This window comes from Microcaecilia unicolor, unplaced genomic scaffold, assembly GCF_901765095.1.
Source record: "Microcaecilia unicolor unplaced genomic scaffold, aMicUni1.1, whole genome shotgun sequence".
NCBI lineage: Eukaryota > Metazoa > Chordata > Amphibia > Gymnophiona > Siphonopidae > Microcaecilia > Microcaecilia unicolor.
Genome location: NW_021963615.1, coordinates 915018 through 939981, shown reverse-complemented (window position 1 = coordinate 939981; position 24964 = coordinate 915018). Strand labels below are relative to the sequence as shown.

The window sequence follows — 24964 nt, the reverse complement described above, 5'->3', positions numbered from 1 at the left end:
TGATCAGCTTAGTGCTGTTAGCTTCAATACTTAGAGGGGGTTTAGGATGTTGCCACAGTTATTATGATTGAAACAGATGATTGTATATCTACCTATTCAAGTATCAGTAAAGAGCACTGCATTACATGCCAGTTGTGCTGAGTGGGATTGCTAAATTCTTTCTAATGATAAAATCATTAGGGTTTATGTATGGATATCCACCCATTTAAATAGCAACATAAAGCACTGGATTGCCTGTGAGTTTGGCTGAGCGCCTCTGAATCAGTACTGCTACATCCATTACAAAGTTTTTTCTAATGACACAAGTATCAGGGTAAGTACGTTTGGTGCGTTGCAACAGCACAATTTCAATGGATGTTTGTACGTTCAAACAACAGCAATGAGTGCTGGATTGCCTGTGAGTTGTAATCAGTTTTTTTCATGGCCACTGTGGAGTTCTTTTGAATTATATCATCAGGATACATGTGATTGTCATAGAACAGTATGATGTTTTTAGGTACTTTGTATTGATTTCTATTGATTTGAGTAGCTATCTATTAGAACATGGAAACCCACTGATTCTCACTTTTTAACAAAGTGAATATTAATTTCAATATTTTTAGATCATTGAATGTGCATAAAAGACGGCAATTGAGGCCAAGCATTGTGAGATTTTATTTATTTATTTTATTTTGTATTTTTTAGGTGGTTGTATGACTACTTTTAGGGGTTCACTTTGCTTTTTACCCCTATTAGGTAGGTGATATTTAGTATGTATGGTCATTCAGTTATTTTAGTGTTGTATATCTCCACCTATCTGTCCTATGCAGTTCTATTGATATGCATTTAGTGTTGATATTATTATATTTTGTGTTGATATCAAATTATTATTTTATTGCATGCATATTTAATCTGAATGTTTTTAACTGATATTGATTTGATATTATATTTTATTGTATTATGTTTTTAGATTTGATCTGTTTTTATTTTATATGATGTGATAGAGTTTTTAGATATGTTTTATTATCAAATATACAATGGTGAAGTTTATGTTTTACTCATTATGTATTTTTATTTTGTAGTTTTTTTACCCCTGACGCAGCCTGAGGGCGAAACGTGGCCACGTCGGGTAACTTGTAATAAACCACTTCTTCTGTTACCCTCCTGTTCTATTTTTTTGTCTTTTTTGATCTGCTTTTTTTCTTTTGATTTGCCATTTCTGTGGCAGATCTTTGCCTTTTTTTTGTTTCTGTCTGCTCGGTGCTATATCCATTCCATTCTCAGGTGTACTTTTGCCAGTCCCTCGCGGTCCTTCTCCAGGATTTTCTTCAGTGAAAACCGAACAAAAGTATCTATTTAGCAAATTGGCTTTTTCTTCATCATTATCTACATAGCGGTTCGCTGTATCTTTTAGTCTCACAATTCCCTTTTTAGTCCTTCTTCTTTCACTAATATACCTGAAGAAATTTTTGTCGCCTCTCCTTACATTTCTAGCCATTTGTTCTTCCGCTTGCGCCTTCGCCAGACGTACCTCTCTCTTGGCTTCTTTCAGTTTCATCCGGTATTCCTCCCTGTGTTCCTCTTCTTGAGATTTTCTATATTTCTGGAACGCCAACTCTTTAGCCTTTATTTTCTCAGCCACTTGCTTGGAGAACCATATCGGTTTCCTTTTTCTCTTGCTTTTATTTACTCTCCTTACATAAAGGTCTGTGGCCCTATTTATTGCTTCTTTCAGCCTGGACCACTGCCCTTCCACTTCCTGTTCGTCCTCCCAGCTCATCATCTCCTTCCTCAGGTATTCCCTCATTTTACTAAAGTCAGCACGCTTGAAATCCAGGACTTTGAGTTTAGAGTGGCCGCCCTCCACTTCAGCCGTTATATCAAACCAAACCGTTTGATGGTCACTGCTTCCCAGGTGTGCACCCACTCGGACATTTGACACACTATCCCCATTTGTGAGCACCAGATCCAGCATCGCTCTGTCCCTCGTGGGTTCTGTCACCATCTGTCTGAGCAGAGCACTTTGGAAAGCATCCACGATCTCTCTACTTCTTTCCGATTTGGCAGACGGAACCTTCCAATCTACATCCGGCAAATTGAAATCTCCCATCAACAGAACCTCTTTTTTCATTCCTAATTTTTGAATATCTGTGATCAGATCTTTATCTAGTTCCTCTAATTGTGTCGGGGGTCTGTAGACAACACCCACTTGGACCGAGGTTCTATCCTCTCTTTTTAAGGTGATCCATATCGCTTCTTCTTTTCCCCAGGTCCCTGTCATTTCAGTCGCCATGATATCATTCCTCACATACAGAGCTACTCCTCCACCTTTACGACCCTCTCTATCCTTCCTAAATAGATTATAGCCTGGTATGCTTGCATCCCATTCGTGGGAACTGTTGAGCCACGTCTCTGTGGTTGCAACAACATCTAAGTCTGCTTCCACCATCAGGGCTTGAAGGTCATGAACTTTATTGCTTAGACTACGAGCATTTGTGGCCATTGCTTTCCACCTATATTTCTTGGTATGTGTTTTAACATTAGTGATTTGGGGGTGTCTTTTCACTTTGGGTACCTTCATGTCTTTTTGTTCCAACTCTATTGCTTTTTCCTCTGCCTCAGTTCTATTTTCAGGAGCATTACAGTGCTGTAATTGAGCAAAAGAATTCTTTAGTGGCAACACTTGTGCGGGCGGATGCTTCTGTGTCACATGACGAAGTCTGCCTGAGCCTACTGTGAACCATCTGTTCTTATGTGGCTTTATTCTTTGAGGCAGTGGTGAGAAGTTATGATTCTGCACAGTCCTATAAGTTGCTTTAATTGCTTCTAATTCTTGCATTACTTTACAGAGCTCTTGTTTTAAAGTAGATAGCTGAAGACAGATAGGACAAGCTTTAAGTCTCCAGATGATTGGCCTTGAAACTAAAGCACCACAATTATTGCAGAGAATAAAATTCATCCTGATTGGTTGAAATGGGTATGAACAGGTGTACTATGTTGGGTTAACAGTCTGCAAGATTGCCTTTGTATGATTGAGTAAGGTAATGAGGTTTGGTTTGTCTATAAATGAGTGGAATACCCTGGGGTGGTTGGGATGTGGGGAGGGTGGGTGGGTGGGATTATAAGTCCCAGTGTGTCAGCTAACTGCTGTTATCAAGGCAATTCTCTAGATGGGGACCAGAATTGGTACAGTCTAATCAATTGATTTAACTTTCAAAATTGCCCTAGAATATAAAACTTTCCTTCTTGTGATATAAATCTACAGTGGTGGAAATAAGTATTTGATCCCTTGCTGATTTTGTAAGTGTGCCCACTGACAAAGACATGAGCAGCCCATAATTGAAGGGTAGGTTATTGGTAACAGTGAGAGATAGCACATCACAAATTAAATCCGGAAAATCACATTGTGGAAAGTATATGAATTTATTTGCATTCTGCAGAGGGAAATAAGTATTTGATCCCCCACCAACCAGTAAGAGATCTGGCCCCTACAGACCAGGTAGATGCTCCAAATCAACTCGTTACCTGCATGACAGACAGCTGTCGGCAATGGTCACCTGTATGAAAGACACCTGTCCACAGACTCAGTGAATCAGTCAGACTCTAACCTCTACAAAATGGCCAAGAGCAAGGAGCTGTCTAAGGATGTCAGGGACAAGATCATACACCTGCACAAGGCTGGAATGGGCTACAAAACCATCAGTAAGACGCTGGGCGAGAAGGAGACAACTGTTGGTGCCATAGTAAGAAAATGGAAGAAGTACAAAATGACTGTCAATCGACAAAGATCTGGGGCTCCACGCAAAATCTCACCTCGTGGGGTATCCTTGATCATGAGGAAGGTTAGAAATCAGCCTACAACTACAAGGGGGGAACTTGTCAATGATCTCAAGGCAGCTGGGACCACTGTCACCACGAAAACCATTGGTAACACATTACGACATAACGGATTGCAATCCTGCAGTGCCCGCAAGGTCCCCCTGCTCCGGAAGGCACATGTGACGGCCCGTCTGAAGTTTGCCAGTGAACACCTGGATGATGCCGAGAGTGATTGGGAGAAGGTGCTGTGGTCAGATGAGACAAAAATTGAGCTCTTTGGCATGAACTCAACTCGCCGTGTTTGGAGGAAGAGAAATGCTGCCTATGACCCAAAGAACACCGTCCCCACTGTCAAGCATGGAGGTGGAAATGTTATGTTTTGGGGGTGTTTCTCTGCTAAGGGCACAGGACTACTTCACCGCATCAATGGGAGAATGGATGGGGCCATGTACCGTACAATTCTGAGTGACAACCTCCTTCCCTCCGCCAGGGCCTTAAAAATGGGTCGTGGCTGGGTCTTCCAGCACGACAATGACCCAAAACATATAGCCAAGGCAACAAAGGAGTGGCTCAGGAAGAAGCACATTAGGGTCATGGAGTGGCCTAGCCAGTCACCAGACCTTAATCCCATTGAAAACTTATGGAGGGAGCAGAAGCTGCGAGTTGCCAAGCGACAGCCCAGAACTCTTAATGATTTAGAGATGATCTGCAAAGAGGAGTGGACCAAAATTCCTCCTGACATGTGTGCAAACCTCTTCATCAACTACAGAAGACGTCTGACCGCTGTGCTTGCCAACAAGGGTTTTGCCACCAAGTATTAGGTCTTGTTTGCCAGAGGGATTAAATACTTATTTCCCTCTGCAGAATGCAAATAAATTCATATACTTTCCACAATGTGATTTTCCGGATTTAATTTGTGATGTGCTATCTCTCACTGTTACCAATAACCTACCCTTCAATTATGGGCTGCTCATGTCTTTGTCAGTGGGCACACTTACAAAATCAGCAAGGGATCAAATACTTATTTCCACCACTGTAAATATTCCCAATAATTATAATCGCAGTTTCAGCAATGTAAAATGCAACTTCAGAGCCTCAATTGAGTGCTATGCAGGTTTTCATCCCTGGCACTGCCATGTTCAAGCTGGCTCCCTCCCTCCATTCCACCCACATTCAGGCTGGCTGTTTGTTTGTTTGTTTGGTCGCTTTGCTCCCTCCCTCCCTTCTTCAGACCTTCAGGCTGCGTGCCTGCCTGCTTGCTTCCCTCCCTCTCACCTTTAGGTTTTGTCCGTTGTGTGCAGCATCAGCATCAGCGGCCGGAGAGCGAAGGAAGGGTGGCGAGGGGGTTGATGTTGCTGGGGGGGGGGGGGGGTGGCGCGTGTGCACAGCATTTTGGAGCCTGGAAGGGGCATCGCTTCCTTTGTGTCTGTGTGGCTGGAGGGACGGCGTGGGGCAGGCATTGCAGAGCACAGGACGTATTTTTTTCATGACCTGCCCTTGACGTCATGACGTGTACACGCGAGGGCGGGGCTGCAGTGTGATGCGATTCGTTGATTGTCATAGCTCCGCCCTCTACGTCACAACATCGTGATGCGAGGGCGGGGCAGACAGTCCTGGGAGAAAAATCCAAATTTCGATCTACACCACCATGCAAGACCGGAAGTTGCAGCTTCATTTAGAACGTTGAGGTTGCGAATTATGTCCTGAAGGGGCGTGGCTGTGGAGGGGGGTCTCTGACTGAGAGTGAGTGAGTGGTGCATGAGGTGAGTGGTGCTGACAGCCTAGCCTACCAACATTGCAGGGCTTCAGTGTGTCCCTGCCACAGAGTGAGCTTCAGAATGTTCAAGGTGAGAATTATATATATATACATATATATATATATATACTAATGAATATGCTCATATGCTCCGCGCCATCCTTTGCCCCCCCCCCCCCCCAAATGAAACAGTCAAACTACGCCCATGGAACTAGGAGACAAGAAGGAGGGCAGACAGCCTTGACATCTTCAAATTACATAAAGTCCCTGACAAAGGTCCTACCTCAGAGAGACACTCCCTTATTTTCAAAGCAAATACAAGTTACAAAGTGAAACAGGAACTGAATTCTTGCTCTCATTTCCTGTAAGAATCATGGCTGCTGCAACGCCTGCTGAGAGTCTGCGAGATGAAGTTATTTGTTCTATCTGTCTGGATTATTTTACTGATCCGGTGATGACAGACTGTGGACACAACTTCTGTCGCTCCTGTATCACTCAGATCTGGGAGGGGAGAGACACAGACTTCCCCTGTCCCCAGTGCAGGGCAATGTCTCCGCAGAGAAACCTCAGATCTAACAGGCAGCTGGCAAATGTGACAGAAATAGCAAAAAAGCTCAGTCAGACTTCCATGAGACCCAAATACGAGAATCTGTGTGAGAAACATGAAGAGAAACTGAAGCTGTTTTGTGAAGAGGATCTGAGAGCAATCTGTCATATTTGTAGAGAGTCCAGAGATCACAAATCTCACACCGTGATCCCAATAGAGAAGGCTGCGCAGGAATACAAGGTGTGTGTATTTAATAAAATTACTGAAAATAGGAGTTTAATTAACAGAGTTTGAAACATGAGCAGGAAGATCAATCATCAAACTTGAACCCTGGCTGCTGTCTATTCAGGCATCTTCCATATACATTCAGGGGTCAATATTCAGCCTGTGAGTTGTGGCTCCCTGAAGGAATACAGGTATTGCCAACACTCCATGCTATACCCGAGTACAGAAACACGTAATGTTAGGGCACCTTGTTCAGTTTACCTGGTTAGGGGGGAAAGGGAATGGGACGATATACTGCCTTTCTGTGCCTTTTACAACTCCAGTTTCACCCTGACTCTGCCCCTGAATCACCCCTCCACTGCCAATTAAGGGCTGCTGAATATTGGCTCATGGCCAGTTCAGCACAATTTAACCAGGCAGGAACCTACCCTGCCTGGTTATATCACTTTGAATTTGACCCCTCAGAATTCAATTATCTTAAAGAAAGTGGAAGGAAGATCTCATATTTACTGTTGAGTCTGAAATTGTGGTTATAAAAATAATCACATACATAGTAACATAGTAGATGACGGCAGAAAATGACCTGCACGGTCCATCCAGTCTGCCCAACAAGACAAACTCATATGTGCTACTTTTTGTGTATACCCTACTTTGATTTGTACCTGTGCTCTTCAGGGCACAGACCGTATAAGCCTGCCCAGCACTAGCCCCGCCTCCCAACCACCAGCCCTTTGATTTGTATATGTCATTTTCAGGGCTTAGACCTATAAGTATGCCCAGCACTAACCCCGCCTCCCAACCACCAGCCCTGCCTCTGCCATCCAATCTCCAGCACTAACCCCGCCTCCCAACCACCAGCCCCGCCTCTGCCATCCAATCTCCGCTAACACTAATGCTAATCAAGGATGTTTTAATATTCACAGGAAAAGCTTAAAATGCACCTGAAGCCTCTGAAAAAGAATCTGGAAGATCTGGAGAAGTTTAAATCTACTGAAGGGAAGAAAGCTGAAGAGCTGAAGGTGGGTGTCTGTGTCTCCTTCTGAGCCAGTTTCTGCAGGGTTTTTGTTCCTCTCACTACATTAATCCCCTGAATCACCTGAATAAGAGAATAATAGACTTCAATCTGCCTCATTACTTACAGTGTGGAAACTATTTTGGTTCCTTATTGGGTGAAAACAGGCAGATTCTGAATGTGTAACTGGAACAAAGGAAAATTGCAGCATTGTATTTATGGAAGAGAGGTAGTGTGGTGTGGGCTGCAAAATGGGAAAGGAGCACTGGGCTCAAGCTTAATCCAGTCCAGCAGTGTAGAGTGGGGGTCTCTGGGGCTGTTGTGGTGCCAGGAAGGATGGCTGCAGGGCTTTGTTTCATTGGGGCCTGTTAGGTGGCAGGAATTGGAGCAATAGCATGGCTTTCGGTTTCTGCACGTGCCTGAAAGGGTCTCTGGTGTGGGGAAGCAGAGCGAGAAGTAGGCAGGAGCCTGCAAGAGAGAAAGTAGTACGCTCTAGGCCCACTGGGGAAAATATTGTCCCGATTCAGGGCCCTCCCTGCTGGGCTCCAAAGTGTGGCAGCGAAGAAATGCAAAGTGATTCACTTAGGGAGTAGAAATCCACCGGAGACGTATGTGTTAGGTGGTGAGAGTCTGATATGTACAGACATGGAGAAGGATCTTGGGGTGATAGTATCTGAGGATCTAAAGGTGACGAAACAATGTGACAAGGTGGTGGCCGTAGCCAGAAGGTTGCTAGGCTGTATAGAGAGAGGTATGACCAGCAGAAGAAAAGAGGTTTTAATACCCCTGTATAAGATGTTGGTGAGGCCCCACCTGGAGTATTGTGTTCAGTTTTGGAGGCCGTATCTTGCTAAGGATGTAAAAAGAATTGAAGCGGTGCAGAGAAAAGCTACGAGAATGGTATGGGATTTGCGTTACAAGACGTATGAGGAGAGACTTTTTGACCTGAACATGTATACCCTGGAGGAAAGGAGAAACAGGGGTGAGATGATACAGACGTTCAAATATTTGAAAGGTATTAATCCACAAACGAACCTTTTCCAGAGATGGGAAGGTGGTAGAACGAGAGGACATGAAATGAGATTGAAGGGGGCAGACTCAAAAAAGATGTCAGGAAGTATTTTTTCACGGAGAGGGTGGTGGATGCTTGGAATGCCCTCCCGCAGGAGGTGGTGGAGATGAAAACGGTAATGGAATTCAAACATGCGTGGGATATGCATAAAGGAATCCTGTGCAGTAGGAATGGATCCTCAGCAGCTTAGCCGAAATTGGGTGGTGGAGCAGGTGGGGGAAGAGAGGTTGGTGGTTGGGAGGCGAGGATAGTGGAGGGCTGACTTATACGGTCTGTACCAGAGCCGGTGATGGGAGGCGGGACTGGTGGTTGGGAGGCGGGAAATACTGCTGGGCAGACTTGTACGGTCTGTGCCCTGAAAAAGGCAGGTACAAATCAAGGTAAGGTATACACATATGAGTTTATCTTGTTGGGCAGACTGGATGGACCATGCAGGTCTTTTTCTGCCGTCATCTACTATGTTATTATGTTACTATGTTACTTTCTAGCGCCCGTTTCATTAGTTTCAGAAACGGGCCTTTCTTACTAGTATATATATATACTCAAGAAAAATGTCGGGAAGTATTTTTTCATAAAGAGAGTGGTGGATACTTGGAATGCCCTCCCGCGGGAGGTGGTGGAGAAGGCTCTTGTCTAAATGATTTCTCCTCTCTTCCCTGTCCTCCCCTCCATGTCCAGTCATTCTCCTCTGCCCTGCCCTCCCCTCCAATCCATGTCCAGCGATTCTTCTCTGCCCTGCCTTCCCCTCCCATCCATGTCCTGCGATTCTGCCCTCCCCTTCATGTCCAGCAATTCTCCCATCTCATCCAATCCATGCCCAGTGATTCTCCTGTGCTCTGCCCTCCCATCCGTGTTCTGCAAATCTCCCCTTCCCTCCCATCCCATCCATGTCCAGCAATTCTCCCCTCCTCTCCCCTGCCCCCTTCTCCTTCCTGCTGCCCTGCCTTTAAGCCGTTCATATTACCTCAGGTCGCAGCGGCGGCAGGCTTGGCTCGCGTCTCCTCCAGCCTTCCCTTGTCTTCCCTCTCAGTGTCCCGCCCTCCTATGACATCATTTCATCTTTCTACGAGGGCGGGACACTGAGAGGAAAGGGAACACTGGAGGAGAGCTGACGTTAGCTCATTTGCATGCTGTTACGAACCCAGCCAGCCAGCCATCCAGGGAAGCAGAGTGACCAATTATTACATAGATGTGCTTTTGAATCTTTTGGCCCACAGTAGAGTTTTGCCAGGTGTGAAGTTTTCTGACTGTGATATAAAGTACACAGACTTGTTCCTCACCTGTCCCTGCTGTTTTCGGGTCATAGACCATAGAAGGCTGCCTGGCACTGTCCTCACTTCCCAACTGCTAGAGTTGCCATCAAAGCCAACTCCAGCCCATCTAGATCTGTCTTTCCATATTTGGGATACAGACCATAGAAGTCTGCCTAGCACTGGCCTTCCTTCCCTACTACTGGACTTGCTGTCTAAGCACTGCTAAGTTTTGTTTTCATGTCATCCTCCTTCCATGTAGTGATTTCTTCTGTTTATCCCATGTAGTTTTGAATTTCATCACCGTGTCTGTTTCCACCACCTCTCCCAGAAGGTTGCTCCAGGCATCCCCCACCCTCTTTGTGAAAAAGTACTTCTTAACGTTACTCCTAAGTCAATCACCTTGTAACCTCAATTCATGTCGTCTAGGTCTAACACTTCCTTGTCTCTGGAAAAGATTTGTTTGCATATTAATACCTGTCAAGTATTTAAATGGCTGTATTATATCTCCTCTATCTCTCCTTTCCTCTAAGGTAAACTTATTCAGTTCATCAGAACTAGAGTAAATTAATTGAGGTTACAGGGTGTTCGACTTAGGAGTAACATCAGCAAGGGAGGATGTGGAGAAAAAAATGGTAAAAAAGAAACTAAAAAGAGGTGAGTGAGGGTCTCAACCATATCAAATCAATTATAAACACTCAAAATGTAAATAGTCTTTCAGCACTGAGTCACTACTGTAAGCCACATTGTGTATGCGCTTGTGGGAAAATGTGGGATAGAAATGTGCCAAAATAAATAAATAATGAAGTATTTTTCAGTGTCTGTTTCAAGACTCTTCCCTGATGGAGTCTATCAAAACACTGGCCACTCTCTGAAGTTTGTTTGATGCATCTGAATATAGATATAGATAAAAATTCCTTGTTTGGTGTATGGCAAGTATTCTGAGGCTTATTACTTCCTTTTTATCTTGGCGCTATTACATTTTGAGAGGGTATAATTGATAGGCTGCTTGTGGTAAGGGGTAAGAAAGGAGGGAGACCCCGCTTCTGCTCACTTAGAAACAATATGGGGACAACAGTGGTACTGGGATGGGTACAGTTCACATTAGGACAGGGGGAGTTGCTGGGCAGGGGATGGAGGAGATTGTGAAAGGGGGATAAGCTTCTGAGTATGGTGAGAGAGGAAGGCTGGGAAAAGAGTGGGTGGTGAGAGGAGGAAGGCTGTGCTGGAGTCACCACTGGAGGAAGTGCTGTACCAGAGCCACCACTGAGAGGAGGGTAATGGAGCCACTGGATGGGAGAAGGTACATGTCTCAATTAATCTAGGGTGCTCATTACACTTTTACTGGCCCTGCTGACAACAAAAGAGATTTCTTGTTCATTGAACGACTGAATCCAGAGTTCTGGGCAACAAAATCACTCTAGTGTTACTGAGAATTATCTCTGTGTGTTTAATCCAGAGTGAGACAAAAAGGAAAAGACAGATAGTTGAGTCCGAGTTTGAAGAGTTGCACCAGTTTCTGAATAAGGAGAAGCAGATCCTTCTCTCGAGACTGGAGGAGGAAGAGAAGAAGATTCTCCAGATAATCACGGAAAATGTGACCCAGCTAGAAAAGCAAAGTTCCTCCCTCTTGCAGCTGATCACCGAGATAGAGGAGAAGAGTCAGCAGCCGGCCAACGAGTTACTGAAGGTGAGATTTGCAAATATATTTCTAAGGAAGGTACAGATCTGCCAGGAGGAATCATGGAATTTAAGTTGCAGATCAAAATATCTTAAAATAAAAAGGGCTGATTTTTCAAAGCCCTTATTCAGCCAACAGCTTCACTTACCACATCAGAGCTTCTAAAATAATTTCATGGGGCTTAAATGGCCAAATCCTCCTGCTCTGAAGAAGGTGTAAATTGCTGTATGTGCTCTACACATGTTTACACAAAAGTCATATGTTTTTAATGATCTATATTTGGCTCAGTGAGTGAAAAGGTACCAAACGTGGGGTTACAAATGTCCTGGGTAGTTCTGGGTTTGGGGCCTTCGGACCCTCACTGTCCTGGTGCTCGGTTCCTCCACCTGAGAAGATAAGAGTTAGCAGGTGGGATGATCCTCTTCACTCCCAGCAAACCCCAAAAAACAAGTCTACTGTAAAATGTGGAGAACAAGACTGGCTGCGAAATTGGAAATCTTAATAGATGCGTTGTACTCCTTCAAGTTCAACAAGCACTCGGGAGTCAGCAGTTCTTGCAAACTCAACTGTTTATTCTTCAGCTCTGCAAAACAGGAACTTCCAACTGTGTGATCTTTTCAACTTTGAATGGAAGTCTTCTAAAGCCACAATCCTTCTGGTATTCCCCAGGGGAGCTCCTGCACTCTCTTCTCCTGGATTTATTTACAGATGCTCTTCAGCAGGACTATATACACTGTCCATGCTTATGCCTGAGAATAAGAGTCTCAAAGACTGTTCTCCTCTCAGTTGTATAGGTCCAGACCCTATGTGGCCTGACCTAGGGTTACCATATGGCTCCAGAAAAAGGAGGACAGATTGAGCCAGCCGGGTTTTACTTCCATTGCTTTGAAAGCAATGGAAGTAAAACCCGGCTGGCTCAATCCGTCCTCCTTTTTCTGGAGCCATATGGTAACCCTAGCCTGACCTCCCTGCAGGGTGACCATTTGCACTGGCAGCACCCTGATCCTGGGATGGGCAATCTCTGGCTCTCATCCCATGCTCCTGGTCTGGGTCTCTCCACTGCCCACAACTCTCCTTTACAGCTAGTGGTCTAATTCTCTTAATTGAGATTCCTCTTTACTCTTCCAGGTCAGTGGTAGGGGACCATCAGGCAACCAAAGACCCCCCCTAAAGATAAAGACTATCTCCTTCTAATCTCCCCCCCCCCCCCCCCCCCCCCCCCCCGCCATCATTCTTCAGTACAAGAGCATTCTCTCTGCATTTTATTTCAAAACTATTTTCCTTGGGCCGGGCTTCCTTCCACCCAGAGACCTCCCAGTCTCTCCCTCCAGTGACTCTCTACAGGGACTTACTCTCCTAGTAATCCCAAACTAATGGGATTACACTCTCTCCCCAGCCACCAATCCCTTGCCTTCAAATGGTTTCTTTAAGTTTTGTTCTCCCTTTACCTGGAACAACACAAACTCTACATAACATCATTTCATCATCGTCAATCCTCGTAATGAACATCATCTTCGTACAACCCTTTATACACATCAGCCTCTGTCATATGACTTCACACGGGGTTCGTAATCACTCCTCTGTTTTATACCATATAGAGGCAGAGGTAGAGAGAGAGGTAGAGGTAGCTTCAACTATTATAAACAAAGACAGGAAAACAAGAATCAGTATTAACTACAATCTACAATATCTCTAACAGGTCATTAACTAATATAGAAAAGCAAGTTTTAAATAAGGGTCTTTCTTTTATTCCCACACCTCGATACAATGCATTTCAAACAAGAGTTATTCAAATTTATTAGGAAACTAAAGATAATAGATTTTTTTCGCAGGCATGAATAACAATACAATAGATTCATCTATTGTCAAGAAAGACAGTAGATGGATGCCACCAGAGAATCCACATTTTTTAATCAAAGCATTCGAGAGCATGGTACTTAATGATATTACAATTTTAGAAAAACAAGATAATAGAAAGGTTTTTTATAATCTATCAAAAGATGAAAAAGAATGCAGTCAAGGATTTACACAACGATCGGGCATTTGTCTTACATACGGTATCTTCAGTAAAGTGGTTTGGATATTATATTGATCTGCTAGTTTGTTTTCCACATGGAATTTCAATCCATAGTGATTCCAAGAATTGTTTCCTGCAGAATTTTCAATCTATTTGATTCAAGGTTCTCCTTAACATACAATGCTACCCCTCCACCAATTCGATCCACCCTATCATCGCAATATAATTTGTACCCCAGTATGACAGTGTCCCACTGGTTATCCTCCTTTCACCAGGTCTCAGAAATGCCTATTATATCTAATTTTTCATTTGGTGCAATATATTCTAACTCTCCCACCTTATTGCTTAGGCTTCTGGCATTCGCATTTAGACATTTCAAACTATGTTTGTTGTTCCTATTTACATCATGCTCAGTACTTGACAGAATTAATTTGCAATCTTTTGTCTGCTTTTAATTTTAGGGCACCTGATCTACTACAGTCTCTTTTGCAACCTCACTATCAGGATACCCTGTCTTAACTGTTTTGGTGATATCTTTGAAAGATACCTTATCCCGAACCATGTGCTTTTGAACGACTGTCGGCCTTCCCCCAGTCTGTAATTTAAAAGCTGCTCTATCTCCTTTTTAAATGCTGATGCCAGCAGCCTGGTTCCACCCTTGTTAAGGTGGAGCCCATCCTTTCGGAATAGGCTCCCCCTTCCCCAGAATGTTGCCCAAATCTAAAACCCTCCTCCCTGGATCATCATCTCATCCACGCATTGAGACTCCGGAGCTCTGCTTGTCTCTTGGGCCCTGCGCGTGGAACAGGTAGCACTTCAGAAAATGCTACCCTAGAGGTTCTGGATTTGAGCTTTCTACCTAAGAGACTAAATTTGGCTTCCAGAACTTCTCTCCCACATTTTCCTATGTCATTGGTACCCACATGTACCAAGACAGCTGGCTCCTCCGCAGCACTATCTAAAATCCTATCTAGGTGACGCATGAGGGTCTGTAGTGTGTGGGAGGGGGCAGCAATTGCAGCGGTGGGGGTGGGACTGTGATGTGCATGAGGGAGGTGGTGGGAGCAGTGGCTGGGGTTGCCCTGATGATCCTTACTGCCCAGGGGTCCCGACCACTGTCAGTCTGCCCTTCTATTAATTCCAAACTAACAGGGGATTTCATAAATAACAGACAGATGCTCTTTAAACCTTAAAACCCTGATGACATAAATAACAGAAATAAAGTCTATACATGTTTGGAGGATTAAATTGGGCAACTTTCATTTTTGAATGTTTTGTATACTGTATTGTCAGTAGAGAGGGACTATGCAACTTTTTCACAGCATTGATGTTTTTCATGTTCTACAGCCTAAAAACTGTGAGGTATGTGATTTCTGGGGTTAATTACTTTTTTTTTTTTTAATTGAAAAACATTTCTCATTTTTTAAAGATGTAGTTAGACCATTCCTGAGGCTGAAAGTTTGCAGGATTCTACAGTTGATATCCCTCTGCTAGAAATAAGTCACTTACCCCACTTTTGATACCTTTTTACCCAGTGGGTCACATGCAGTCATCACAACTCCACCTCTGCCCAAACCAATCCCTTAAGAATGTCTACATGGAGATCACAGATCAGAGCCACTAAGGAGGTTTCAGTACTGAGCCCCATCCGAAAGTCTGATTGATTGGCATGAAGGACCTGTGTGTTATCTAAATACTTGAAAAGTTGCCCAAGTATCAATTTCTCTACAACTTAGGAGATAAATGTTAGGTTTAAAACAGGCTGATTTACTGGACAACATGATTTTTGTTTCCATAATGAGTTTGGATGTTTCTTATAGATTTTTGGATGCTGATCATAGAAATGGCATCAAAATTTTGTAGCTGTTATGTGATTGAGCAGAGCTTTGAGTAGAGTATCCTAATGTATAATGTGTTCTCATAAACTGTGAAATCTAACTAGAAATATTCTTTGTCTCGTTTCCCTTTAGGATGTGAAGGACGCCCTGAGCAGGTACAAGTTAGTTTTTCTGCCCTTTTCTATGTGCCTGGATGGATTTTGAGTGAGGAAGAAGGGGAATTAATCGACTGGTGAGATTGAGAATGGGAGAGAGGGAGGTGGGATTGAGTGAGGAGACGGTGAGTTAAAGTGTGGAGGGAGGAAGCACTGAGAAATGAAGGGGAAGAGATGGAGGAGAATTACAGACCTACCCTCCCTTCCCCCTGACTCTCCCTTTTTCATCTCTGTACTGACAGAACGTCTCTCCCACCAACCTCCCTGATATCTTCTCTCTTCCTGTCCTCACTTATTTGGCTCTCCCAGAATCCTCTCTTCATTCCCCACCAAACTCCACCCTGTGAATCTTCTTTCCACCTCTACCCTGCTAGTGGTGCTGCCCCTCAACCCTAGTGCAGAAGGAGATGCTGGTGAAAGTCTCTGCTCTGACGCTGTCCGTAACACCTATTGTAGATTAAGAACTGGTTAAAAGATAGAAAACAAACAGAGTAGGGTTGAATGATCAATATTCTCAATTGAGAAGGGTTATTAATGGGGTTCCTCAGGATCTGTGCTGGGACCTCTACTTTTTAACTTAGTCACAACTGATTTAGAAATGGGACTAATGAGTGGGGTGATTAAATTTACTGAGGACATAAAGTTATTCAAAGTTCTTAAAACACAAGAGGATTGTGAAAAATTGCAAGAGGACCTTACATGACTGGGAGACAGAATCCAACTGGCAGATGACATTTAGATCTAGATTCTATAAATCTAAAACATCTAAGTGAAAAACGCACAAAATCAAGCCAATCGGATGAATTTGGGCCAGTATTCTTAGTAGACTGGCCATACAAACATCCCATCAGAGCAGAGGGGCACCCTAGGAGGTCCCAGGTAGACATCTTACCGCTGCCCCATTACCTCGTATAGTGAGTCTTACAAAACCCACCAAAAAACTACTGTACACTACTACAGTAGCCCTTATGGCTGCAGGTCTCACCTATATGTAGGTACAGTAGGCTTTTGGTAAGTTTTGGAGGGCTGACACTTTCCACCACAAGTGTAACAGATAGAGTGAGATATGGGCCTGGTCCATATCTCTGACCACTAGGCTACTCCAGGGACCTGCTTGCTGCTCTAGTAGGACTGTTCATAACATCTGAGACTTTGGGAGGTAGGAGGGTGTCAATGACCACTAGGGGAATACGGGGAAACATCTAATATAGAAACATAGTAACATAGTAGATGACGGCAGAAAAAGACCTGCACGGTCCATCCAGTCTGCCCAACAAGATAAACTAATATGTGCTACTTTTTGTGTATACCCTACCTTGATTTGTACCTGTCCTCTTCAGGGCACAGACCGTATAACTCTGCCCAGCACTATCCCCGCCTCCCAACCACCAGACCCACCTCCCGCCACCGGCTCTGGCACAGACTGTATAAGTCTGCCCAGCATTTTCCCCGCCTCCCAACCACCTAAGTGGCTTCCCTTCTTACACTTACTCTGGTTCCCGTTGTATTGCTTCCAGCACCAGAGACTTCAGGCTGAAACACACACATACACAAAAAAACCCATTTATATTACTGGTCCAATGAAACCATAGACGTACAGCCCATGCCTGACTTTCCACCCCTAGCCCTGAATTCCCAAGTCCTCACGGAGGGACGGCTTACTCCCTGAAAAGAGAAATTATTCCAGGAGCAGGACCTGGAAATCCTTTCCCTTCTCCCTCCAGCCCTCCATTCTTCACCTCCTCAGGGCTAGGTACAGGAAGAGTGGCAAAGAGGAGAAGTCCTCACTCACTTCTCTCGGAGCGCAGCATTCACTTGCTTCCAGTGCTTGGTCAGACGTCTCCTCACCAGCACTGCAGCAAACTGCCAGATCTAAAAACGAAGAGAAAAGAGACAAGGTAGGTGAGAGGAAAGCAGGAATGCAGGCCATGCTCTGAAGGAATAACCATTGAATCCATAGACCCTCTCCTCCTCACACACAGGACCCTCCATTATAGTAGAATAGGAGTGAGGGAGCAAAAAGGTTAACTGGCCCGCAAAGACTGTGTAGTTATTCCTAGCCACACTGCTAAGACCGTATCCCAGTAGGATCACTTGTAAAGTATCTTGCCTTATTCAGGACAGTTTTGGTGGCCTCCCCCTCTGTATACCACCATTTTCAGCAGATGAGCTTACATGACCCCTTATTCAGTTAATATGCAGCATCCCTCCCTTTCCATGTCTACCAATAAAGCTTTGTGAAAAAACTTGGCTTGGAGAAGAGACGGCTGAGGGGAGACACAATAGAGGTATATAAAATAATAAGTGGAGTAGAACAGGTGGATGTGAAGAGTCTGTTCACACTTTCCAAAAATACTAGGACTAGGGGGCATGCGGTGAAACTACAGTGTAGTAAATTTAAAACAAATCGGAGAAAATCTTTCTTCACCCAATGCGTAATTAAACTCTGGAATTCGTTGCCGGAGAACATAGTGAAGGCGGTTAGCTTAGCAGAGTTTAAAAAGGGGTTGGACAGTTTCCTAAAGGACAAGTCCATAGACCGCTACTAAATGGACTTGGGAAAAATCCACAATTCCAGGAATAACATGTATAGAATGTTTGTACGTTTGGGAAGCTTGCCAGGTGACCTTGGCCTGGATTGGCCGCTGTCGTGGACAGGATGCTGGGCTCGATGGACCCTTGGTCTTTTCCCAGTGTGGCATTACTTATGTACTTATGTCCTCTACTTGGCTCACTTTTATTACATAGAGCAGTGATTTAACCTATTGTGATGTCATAGTGGCTCATTCCACCAATAAGAGCCAACCTCATTAGTGATGTCACAATGGCTTGATTGTATAGAATGTCTGTACGTTTGGGAAGCTCGCCAGGTGCCCTTGGCCTGGATTGACCGCTGTCGTGGACAGGATGCTGGGCTCGATGGGCCTTAGGTCTTTTCCCAGTGTGGCATTACTTATGTACTTATAACCCAAAACAGATCGGCCGTTCAATGCAGAGCTGAAACCCAGAGCTCCGAGTCAGCATCAAACCCATTCATAAAGATACTGGGATTCTCCCCTCCTCAAGCACTGAATCGCATTATCAAATGCATTCATACTCATGGCCCCCATTCCCCCCAAAGTCACTAAGGAGGGAATCCTACAACTGGCTGCCTCTAGTTAATTGCCCCGAAACCTTTCTAAAAATGGCCGCTGGGCACCCAGGTGCTGATACAGAAATATTAGCATGGTTTGATATCAATGCATCTAACATTTACCTGCCGTAAGTGTGGGTATTTAAATGCGGTAAGTTAGGTGAAAGAACACACGGAGGATCAAAGATCTGAAATACCATTTGATATCTTGGATTTGAACCTAACACAAACATTAGAAGATGACAATTTAGGCTTAATACCAATGACTTTAATAGTCTCCTTTGTATTACAAACCGGATATAGACTGGATCCTCAAACAGTTTTTCCTCCATAGAGAACAGCTTTTCATGTACTATAAAATAAGAATGTTTCCGGATGTTTCTAAACCAACCCCAAAACGGCAAAAAAAAAAATTCTTAAATTACGCCCAAAGATACAACAATTGGGTGCACTTTTCTGGTTAAATTTCCCATGTAAATGTGTAGTAAAACTAAATTCTGTAAAATACGTATTTTTTGATCCTAAACAATTTAATAATTTTTTGGACTCTAAAATAGCCTTGTTACCTTCAGTACAGTCAAGTCCAATTATTACATCTACTCCGTGAAAAAGTTAGAACTCCCTGCAACACCCCCCCCCCTCCCCGTCTTCAGTTTCCTAAAGGAAATAATGATGTTTTATTCTTTGTAATTCTGCAGATATTGTGATAGGCCTCCCACATTGTGGACTATAGATGAATAATATAATCGAAGCTTAAATAAATTTTCATTTTATATTGTAAAACTTATTACTATAATTCAGATGCTTTTCTTTTATGATATGTTATCTGTCAATACAAGATGGAAAGTGTATAGAATTACATTACTAATTCTTTTTCTTTATAATCATCTTTGCTAAATCAAGATCTACTCTTGAAATTATTGTAAAAATAAAATTTACAAAAAAATGCAGTAAGTTACAGGTGTGAGTCCTGCCCATTTGCACGCTCACTTGTTTTTTTGTTTAATGTTTTTATTAAGGTTTTCAATAATATAACAAACAAAGTGAGAAAAAACAAACAAACAACAACTTATACAAAACAATGCTTTACAGAAAGCTGAGTTCAAACAACAGGCAATACAATTAAGACAGTTGATGTCAAAAAGAGGTCAAGAGATTTCCATTTCTGAGAACCATAATGAGACCCAGGGATAGCAGGCATTGAAAACTGCTCATATAAAACCCAATTCCACCAAAGTATGACATTGACCTGTGAGTTATCCTTCCAATGCGATATTATTAATTTCAACGCAATAGAGACCAAGAAGTCAAAAAGCAGTTTATCTCTCTCTGCAAATAGAAATGGGCTACAAGTTGACTTCCAGATGATACTTTGGCAGAAAAGGGTCCTGAAACCCAAAAATCCTTTGCAATTTATCCCAAACATCCGCCCAGAACAAACAATACCAAATTGGGACACTCAAGCACGCTCACTTGTAAATACATGCTACGTCAATTACAAAGGTATTTGCAGAAGAGCACTTTGCCACTTTCGTGGGTAAGGGTACCCTTGTGTGCCGAGTATGTGTATTTGCGTACATGCAACTGCCTAGCCTAGGGGGTACTCAAACCTGTCCTGAGGATCCACAGGCCAGTCGGGTTTTCAGGATATCCTTAATGACTATGCACGAGAGTGAACGGCATACCTGTCGCCTCCATTACATGCAAATCTCTCTTGTACATATTCATTAGGGGGTATCCTGAAAGCCCAACTGGTCTGTGGAACCCTTTTCAGTACCCTTGGCTTAAGACTAAATTGTAGCCCTGGACATTTTTGTTTTGTTTCATTATGGCAGAAAAGCATTCGAGTGTTAGGAATGCCCAAATCCTGCCCCTAACACACCCCCTTGTGATTTGAATGTAATGCCGATGAACTGCCTAGCAAAATCTTTAAAAATGGGTTTCAAAAATAGAGATTTGGGCCACTTTTTGAATGTTTTTCTGTTTCAAAAATGAGTCCCATAATCACAGAAAACTGAGTATTCATAGTATATTACATTCCTTCCACTGTTTGGCGGAGCAGGTGGGGGAAAGAGGGGGTGGTGGTTGGGAAGCGAGGATAGGGGAGGGCAGACTTATACGGTCTGTAACAGAGCCGGTGATGGGAGGCGGGACTGGTGGTTGGGAGGCGGGAAATACTGCTGGGCAGACTTATATGGTCTGTGCCCTGAAAAGGACAGGTACAAATTCAATTCAAGGTAAGGTATACACATATGAGTTTGTCTTGGGCAGACTGGATGGACCATGCAGGTCTTTTTCTGCCGTCATCTACTATGTTACTATGTTACTATGTTCATATCTTTATCCCCTGGGTGTGAACATCTCCCAGAATAATCCCAGTGACTCTCTAACCCATAGGTGTCAGAAAATGAAATTTCCAGTACCAGAGGCTGTTTCTACTGATCTGAAACTGGGTTTTCAATTGAGTTACCCTCAGCAGCTGAAAAAATGGATTACAAAATTTGGAGGTGAGGAATTGATCGCTTTTAAATTTGGTTTGTCATAAGAACGTAAAAGTAGCCCAGTTTCCTGTTTTCCAAACAGTGGCCAAGCTAGGTCACAAGTACCTGGGAGAAACCCAAATTGTGGCAACACTCCATACTACAAATCCCAGGGCAAGCAGCTGCTTCCCATGTCTGCCACAATAGCTGACTATGGACTTTTCTTCCAGGAATTTGTCCAAACCGTTTTTAAACCCAGATACGCTAACTGCTGTTACCACCTCCTAAGGCAATGAGTTCTAAAGCTTAAGTATTCGTTGAGTGAAAAATTATTTCCTCTTATTTGTTTTAAAAGTATTTCCATGTAACTTCCTCGAGTGTCCCTTAGTCTTTGCACTTTTGGAACAAGTAAAAAATAAATTTACTTCTACTTGTTCTACATCACTCAATCATATCTCCCCTCATCCATCTCTTTTCCAAACTGAAAAGCCCTATCTTCTTTAGCCTTTCCTCATATGAGAGGAGTTCCATTCCCTTTATCATTTTAGTTGCTCTGAACCTTTTCTAATTCCGCTACATCTTTTTTGAGATACGGCGACCAGAACTGAACGCAATACTCAAAAGTGCGGACGCACCATGGAGTAATACAAAGGCATTATAGTATTTTCGGTCTTATTCACATCCCTTTCCTAATGATTCCTAGCATCCTGTTTGCTTTTTGGGCTGCCGCTGATTTCAGTGTATTATTGTCGCGTTCTCGAGGGCCTTGGCATGCTGTCAGGTCCTCGAGGCAGAACCAGGATACGTGAGCCCTTGGACCACTGCCGAGGAGCGGCAGAGGCAGGCAAGACCACCCTGGGACTGGATACATGGAAGAGCAGGACGGGAACTCTGGACTGGAGTAGAATTATGAACGCCCACCTTCTATAACTACCCTAATCACTCTCTTCCTTCTTCTCTCTTCCCTTCTTTTGATCGCTACACATGACTAACTGTATCTGATATCCTGAAATGACAATGTTAACAAATCTATGTAAGCCACATTGAGCCTGCAAATAGGTGGGGGAATGTGGGATACAAATGCAATAAATAAATAAATAAAAATAACTGAGGCAGGCAACTAGAACAGGCAGATCAGGAACAGCTTCACCTGCGCTTGGCCACCGTTCCTCCGGAGTTGAGCTCCGGAGTGCGGGCGGCCAGCAGGACTTGCAGGATAAGGCAGGAACTGAAGATCCAGAGGACCCACCCTGGGTCTGGGAAACACGAGGAAGGCTGGCCACGGAACTAGACTAGGACTGAAAGCTGCACGCAGCCACTAAGCCAGAAACACAAGACAGACTAAGGAGACAAGACATACACCAGGGCTAGGCAGGGACAGGATTCAGGATATACACTCAGGATATACACACTAGCTAGGCAGAGACAGGATTCAGGATATACACTCAGGATTTCACTAGCTAGACAGAGGCAGGAAACAAGGTATACACATAAGCTGGGCAGAAGTACACAGAGAGAATCAGAGTTCAGACTATAGTCAGAAACAGGCAGCAGGCAGAGAATATCCGGGTTCAGGCAATAGTCAGAGAGAGGCAGCAAACAGAGAATATCCGGGTTCAGGCAATAGTCAGAGAGAGGCAGCAAACAGAGAATATCCGGGTTCAGGCAATAGTCAGAGACAGGCAGCAGGCAGAGAATATCCGGGTTCAGGCAATAGTCAGAAACAGGCAGCAGGCAGAGAATATCCGGGTTCAGGCAATAGTCAGAGACAGGCAGCAAACAGAGAATATCCGGGTTCAGGCAATAGTCAGAGACAGGCAGCAGGCAGAGAATATCCGGGTTCAGGCAATAGTCTGAGAGAGGCAGCAGGCAGAGAATATCTGGGTTCAGGCAATAGTCAGAGACAGGCAGCAGGCAGAGAGTAAGCCAGGGATAGCAGAGTCAGGCTGACGCTACAGACTCCCACCACAAACAGAGGGAGAATGGCTGAAGGCTTCAGACTCCAAACACAGAGCAAGGGTGTAGAAGGACAAGCAGTCCACAGACACAGAGTAGCAGGGCAGAGACCCCCCATAGAAGGACTAGCAGACCACAGACACAAAGAGAAGCTGGGCCAGAACCCAGAGAAAGGCTAAGCAGTAGTGCAGCAGAACACTATCTAACCTGACCTGGCCTAAAGGCATAACACCATGCAAAGGCCCCGCATGCCAGCACAGCACTTCCTTATGAAGGCTCTCACTGATGATGTCACCTGCGTAGGACAGGAGCAGGGAACACACTCTCACCAGAGAGAGGCTTGACACACATAGGAAGTGAACACACAGGAAAGACAAGCAGGAGCCATCTTGGAAGCTGGCACAGAGCAAGTGGGAGCCATCTTGGAAGCTGGCTCTTCAGAGAAGCATAGCCCACACAGGTGAGGTCCAGTGAAGCAATCAGCACTCAAAGAAACTAACACAGAGACAGACAGAAGCCAACACAGACGCTGACCCCCAGAAACAAGGTAAGTCTGAGGGTGGTCACGGCCACAGACGTGACAATTATCTACAACGACACCCAGATCTTTTTCTTGAGCGCTGACCGCCAAGGTGGACCATAGTATCAAATGCTCTGGATGATTCCAGTAAAAATGTGCAGAAATAAAAGTATAAATATGAGAAACAGACACCGCAGTAAAATACAGTGTTACACTGTTCAGCCCATATATAGCAAAACAGCGAAGATGACTCAAGAATAAGTGGACGTTGCTCCAGATGATAAAACAGTTTATTAAAAGATGAACCAGACTCGACACAGCTGTGTTTCAGCCGACTATTAAAATAAACATAAAAATAAAAAGAATAATACAAGTATTCAAACCAGCTTAAAACAATTTAAGAATAGTACACAAATAATAGATAAAGGATAAAAGATAAAAACATACTTTGACATATTTTTTGAACTGGACAGTGATAATGTCTTACAAACAAAAACACCTAAAAAATACATAAGGCACTTATCCTATATAATAATTTCTACCTCCAACGTTCTATGACTGGCTGTCTGTCTGGGTTCGTAACATCTGCTGACGTCAGCCAGCCTCCAGCGTTCCATTTCCCCTCACTGTCCCGCCCTCGCGTCAAGACGTAATGACATGAGAGGGCGGAACAGTGAGAGGTAAGGGAATGCTGGAGCCGAGCTGACGTCAGGAGGGATGTTACAAATGGAATGGAAGCCAGCCAGCCAGCCAGAGAACGTTCAGGTACAAATCGAGGGGAGGAGAGAATCACGGGAGATCGAGGGGAGGGGAAGGGGAGGGCAGGGCAGAGGAGAATTGATGGACATGGATGGGATGGGAGGAGAGTAGAGGAGAGAATTGCGGGACACGGATGGGAGGGCAGGGAAAAGGAGAATCGCTGGACATGGAGGGGAGGGGAGAGAAGAGAAGAATCGCTGGACATGGAGGGGAGGGCAGGGGAGAGAGAAAAAAAAAAGCTTACGTGAGAGCCTTCCTAGGGCCTGTTTCATTGTTGAGAAACGGGCTTGGTTCCATTAGTACAGAAATAAAAAGAGCATCTGAATACCTCTTGTATCAAATAAGATCATTCACTTGAAATATCTAATGAGAAGGTATGACAAAAGTCTGATTTGTGAGAGAGTAATTGTCCTAATATATATGGGGTAATTTTCGTAAAGAGGCTCTGAAGTGTCTCATGAACGTAATGACATTTTGTGTACAGGCAAGAGATGAAAGGAAAACAGTATATACTGCATCAATAAAATATAAACCTAAATGAAAATTGGAGTACAAAAACTATTTAAAAAAATTTTTAAATGTGGATTTCGGAACAACCTACTGAAAAAGGTGTGAAGGGACATAAACGAATGTGGGCGCCCATCTCTAAGGGCGTCCATCTGCGAGGACGGCGCCGCAAAGGGGCGGGGCAACCCGTATTATCGAACCGAGATAGGCCGCCATCTTTCGTTTCGATAATACAGTTGGGGACGCCCAAATCTCAAC

At 44.0% G+C, this 24964-nt stretch overlaps 1 protein-coding gene across 1 annotated transcript in view; it reads left to right on the top strand.

Annotated features, from left to right (window-relative positions):
• The first annotated feature begins 5927 nt into the window (after positions 1-5927).
• The window catches only part of LOC115459512 (E3 ubiquitin-protein ligase TRIM39-like), a 44576-nt gene continuing 25539 nt past the window's right edge, over positions 5928-24964 (top strand). Inside the window, exons 1-5 of the mRNA XM_030189329.1 lie at positions 5928-6341; positions 7250-7345; positions 11120-11350; positions 15329-15351; positions 20882-20991. Coding sequence (XP_030045189.1) covers positions 5928-6341; positions 7250-7345; positions 11120-11350; positions 15329-15351; positions 20882-20991 — 874 coding nt within the window. The remainder of the gene's footprint in view (positions 6342-7249; positions 7346-11119; positions 11351-15328; positions 15352-20881; positions 20992-24964) is intronic.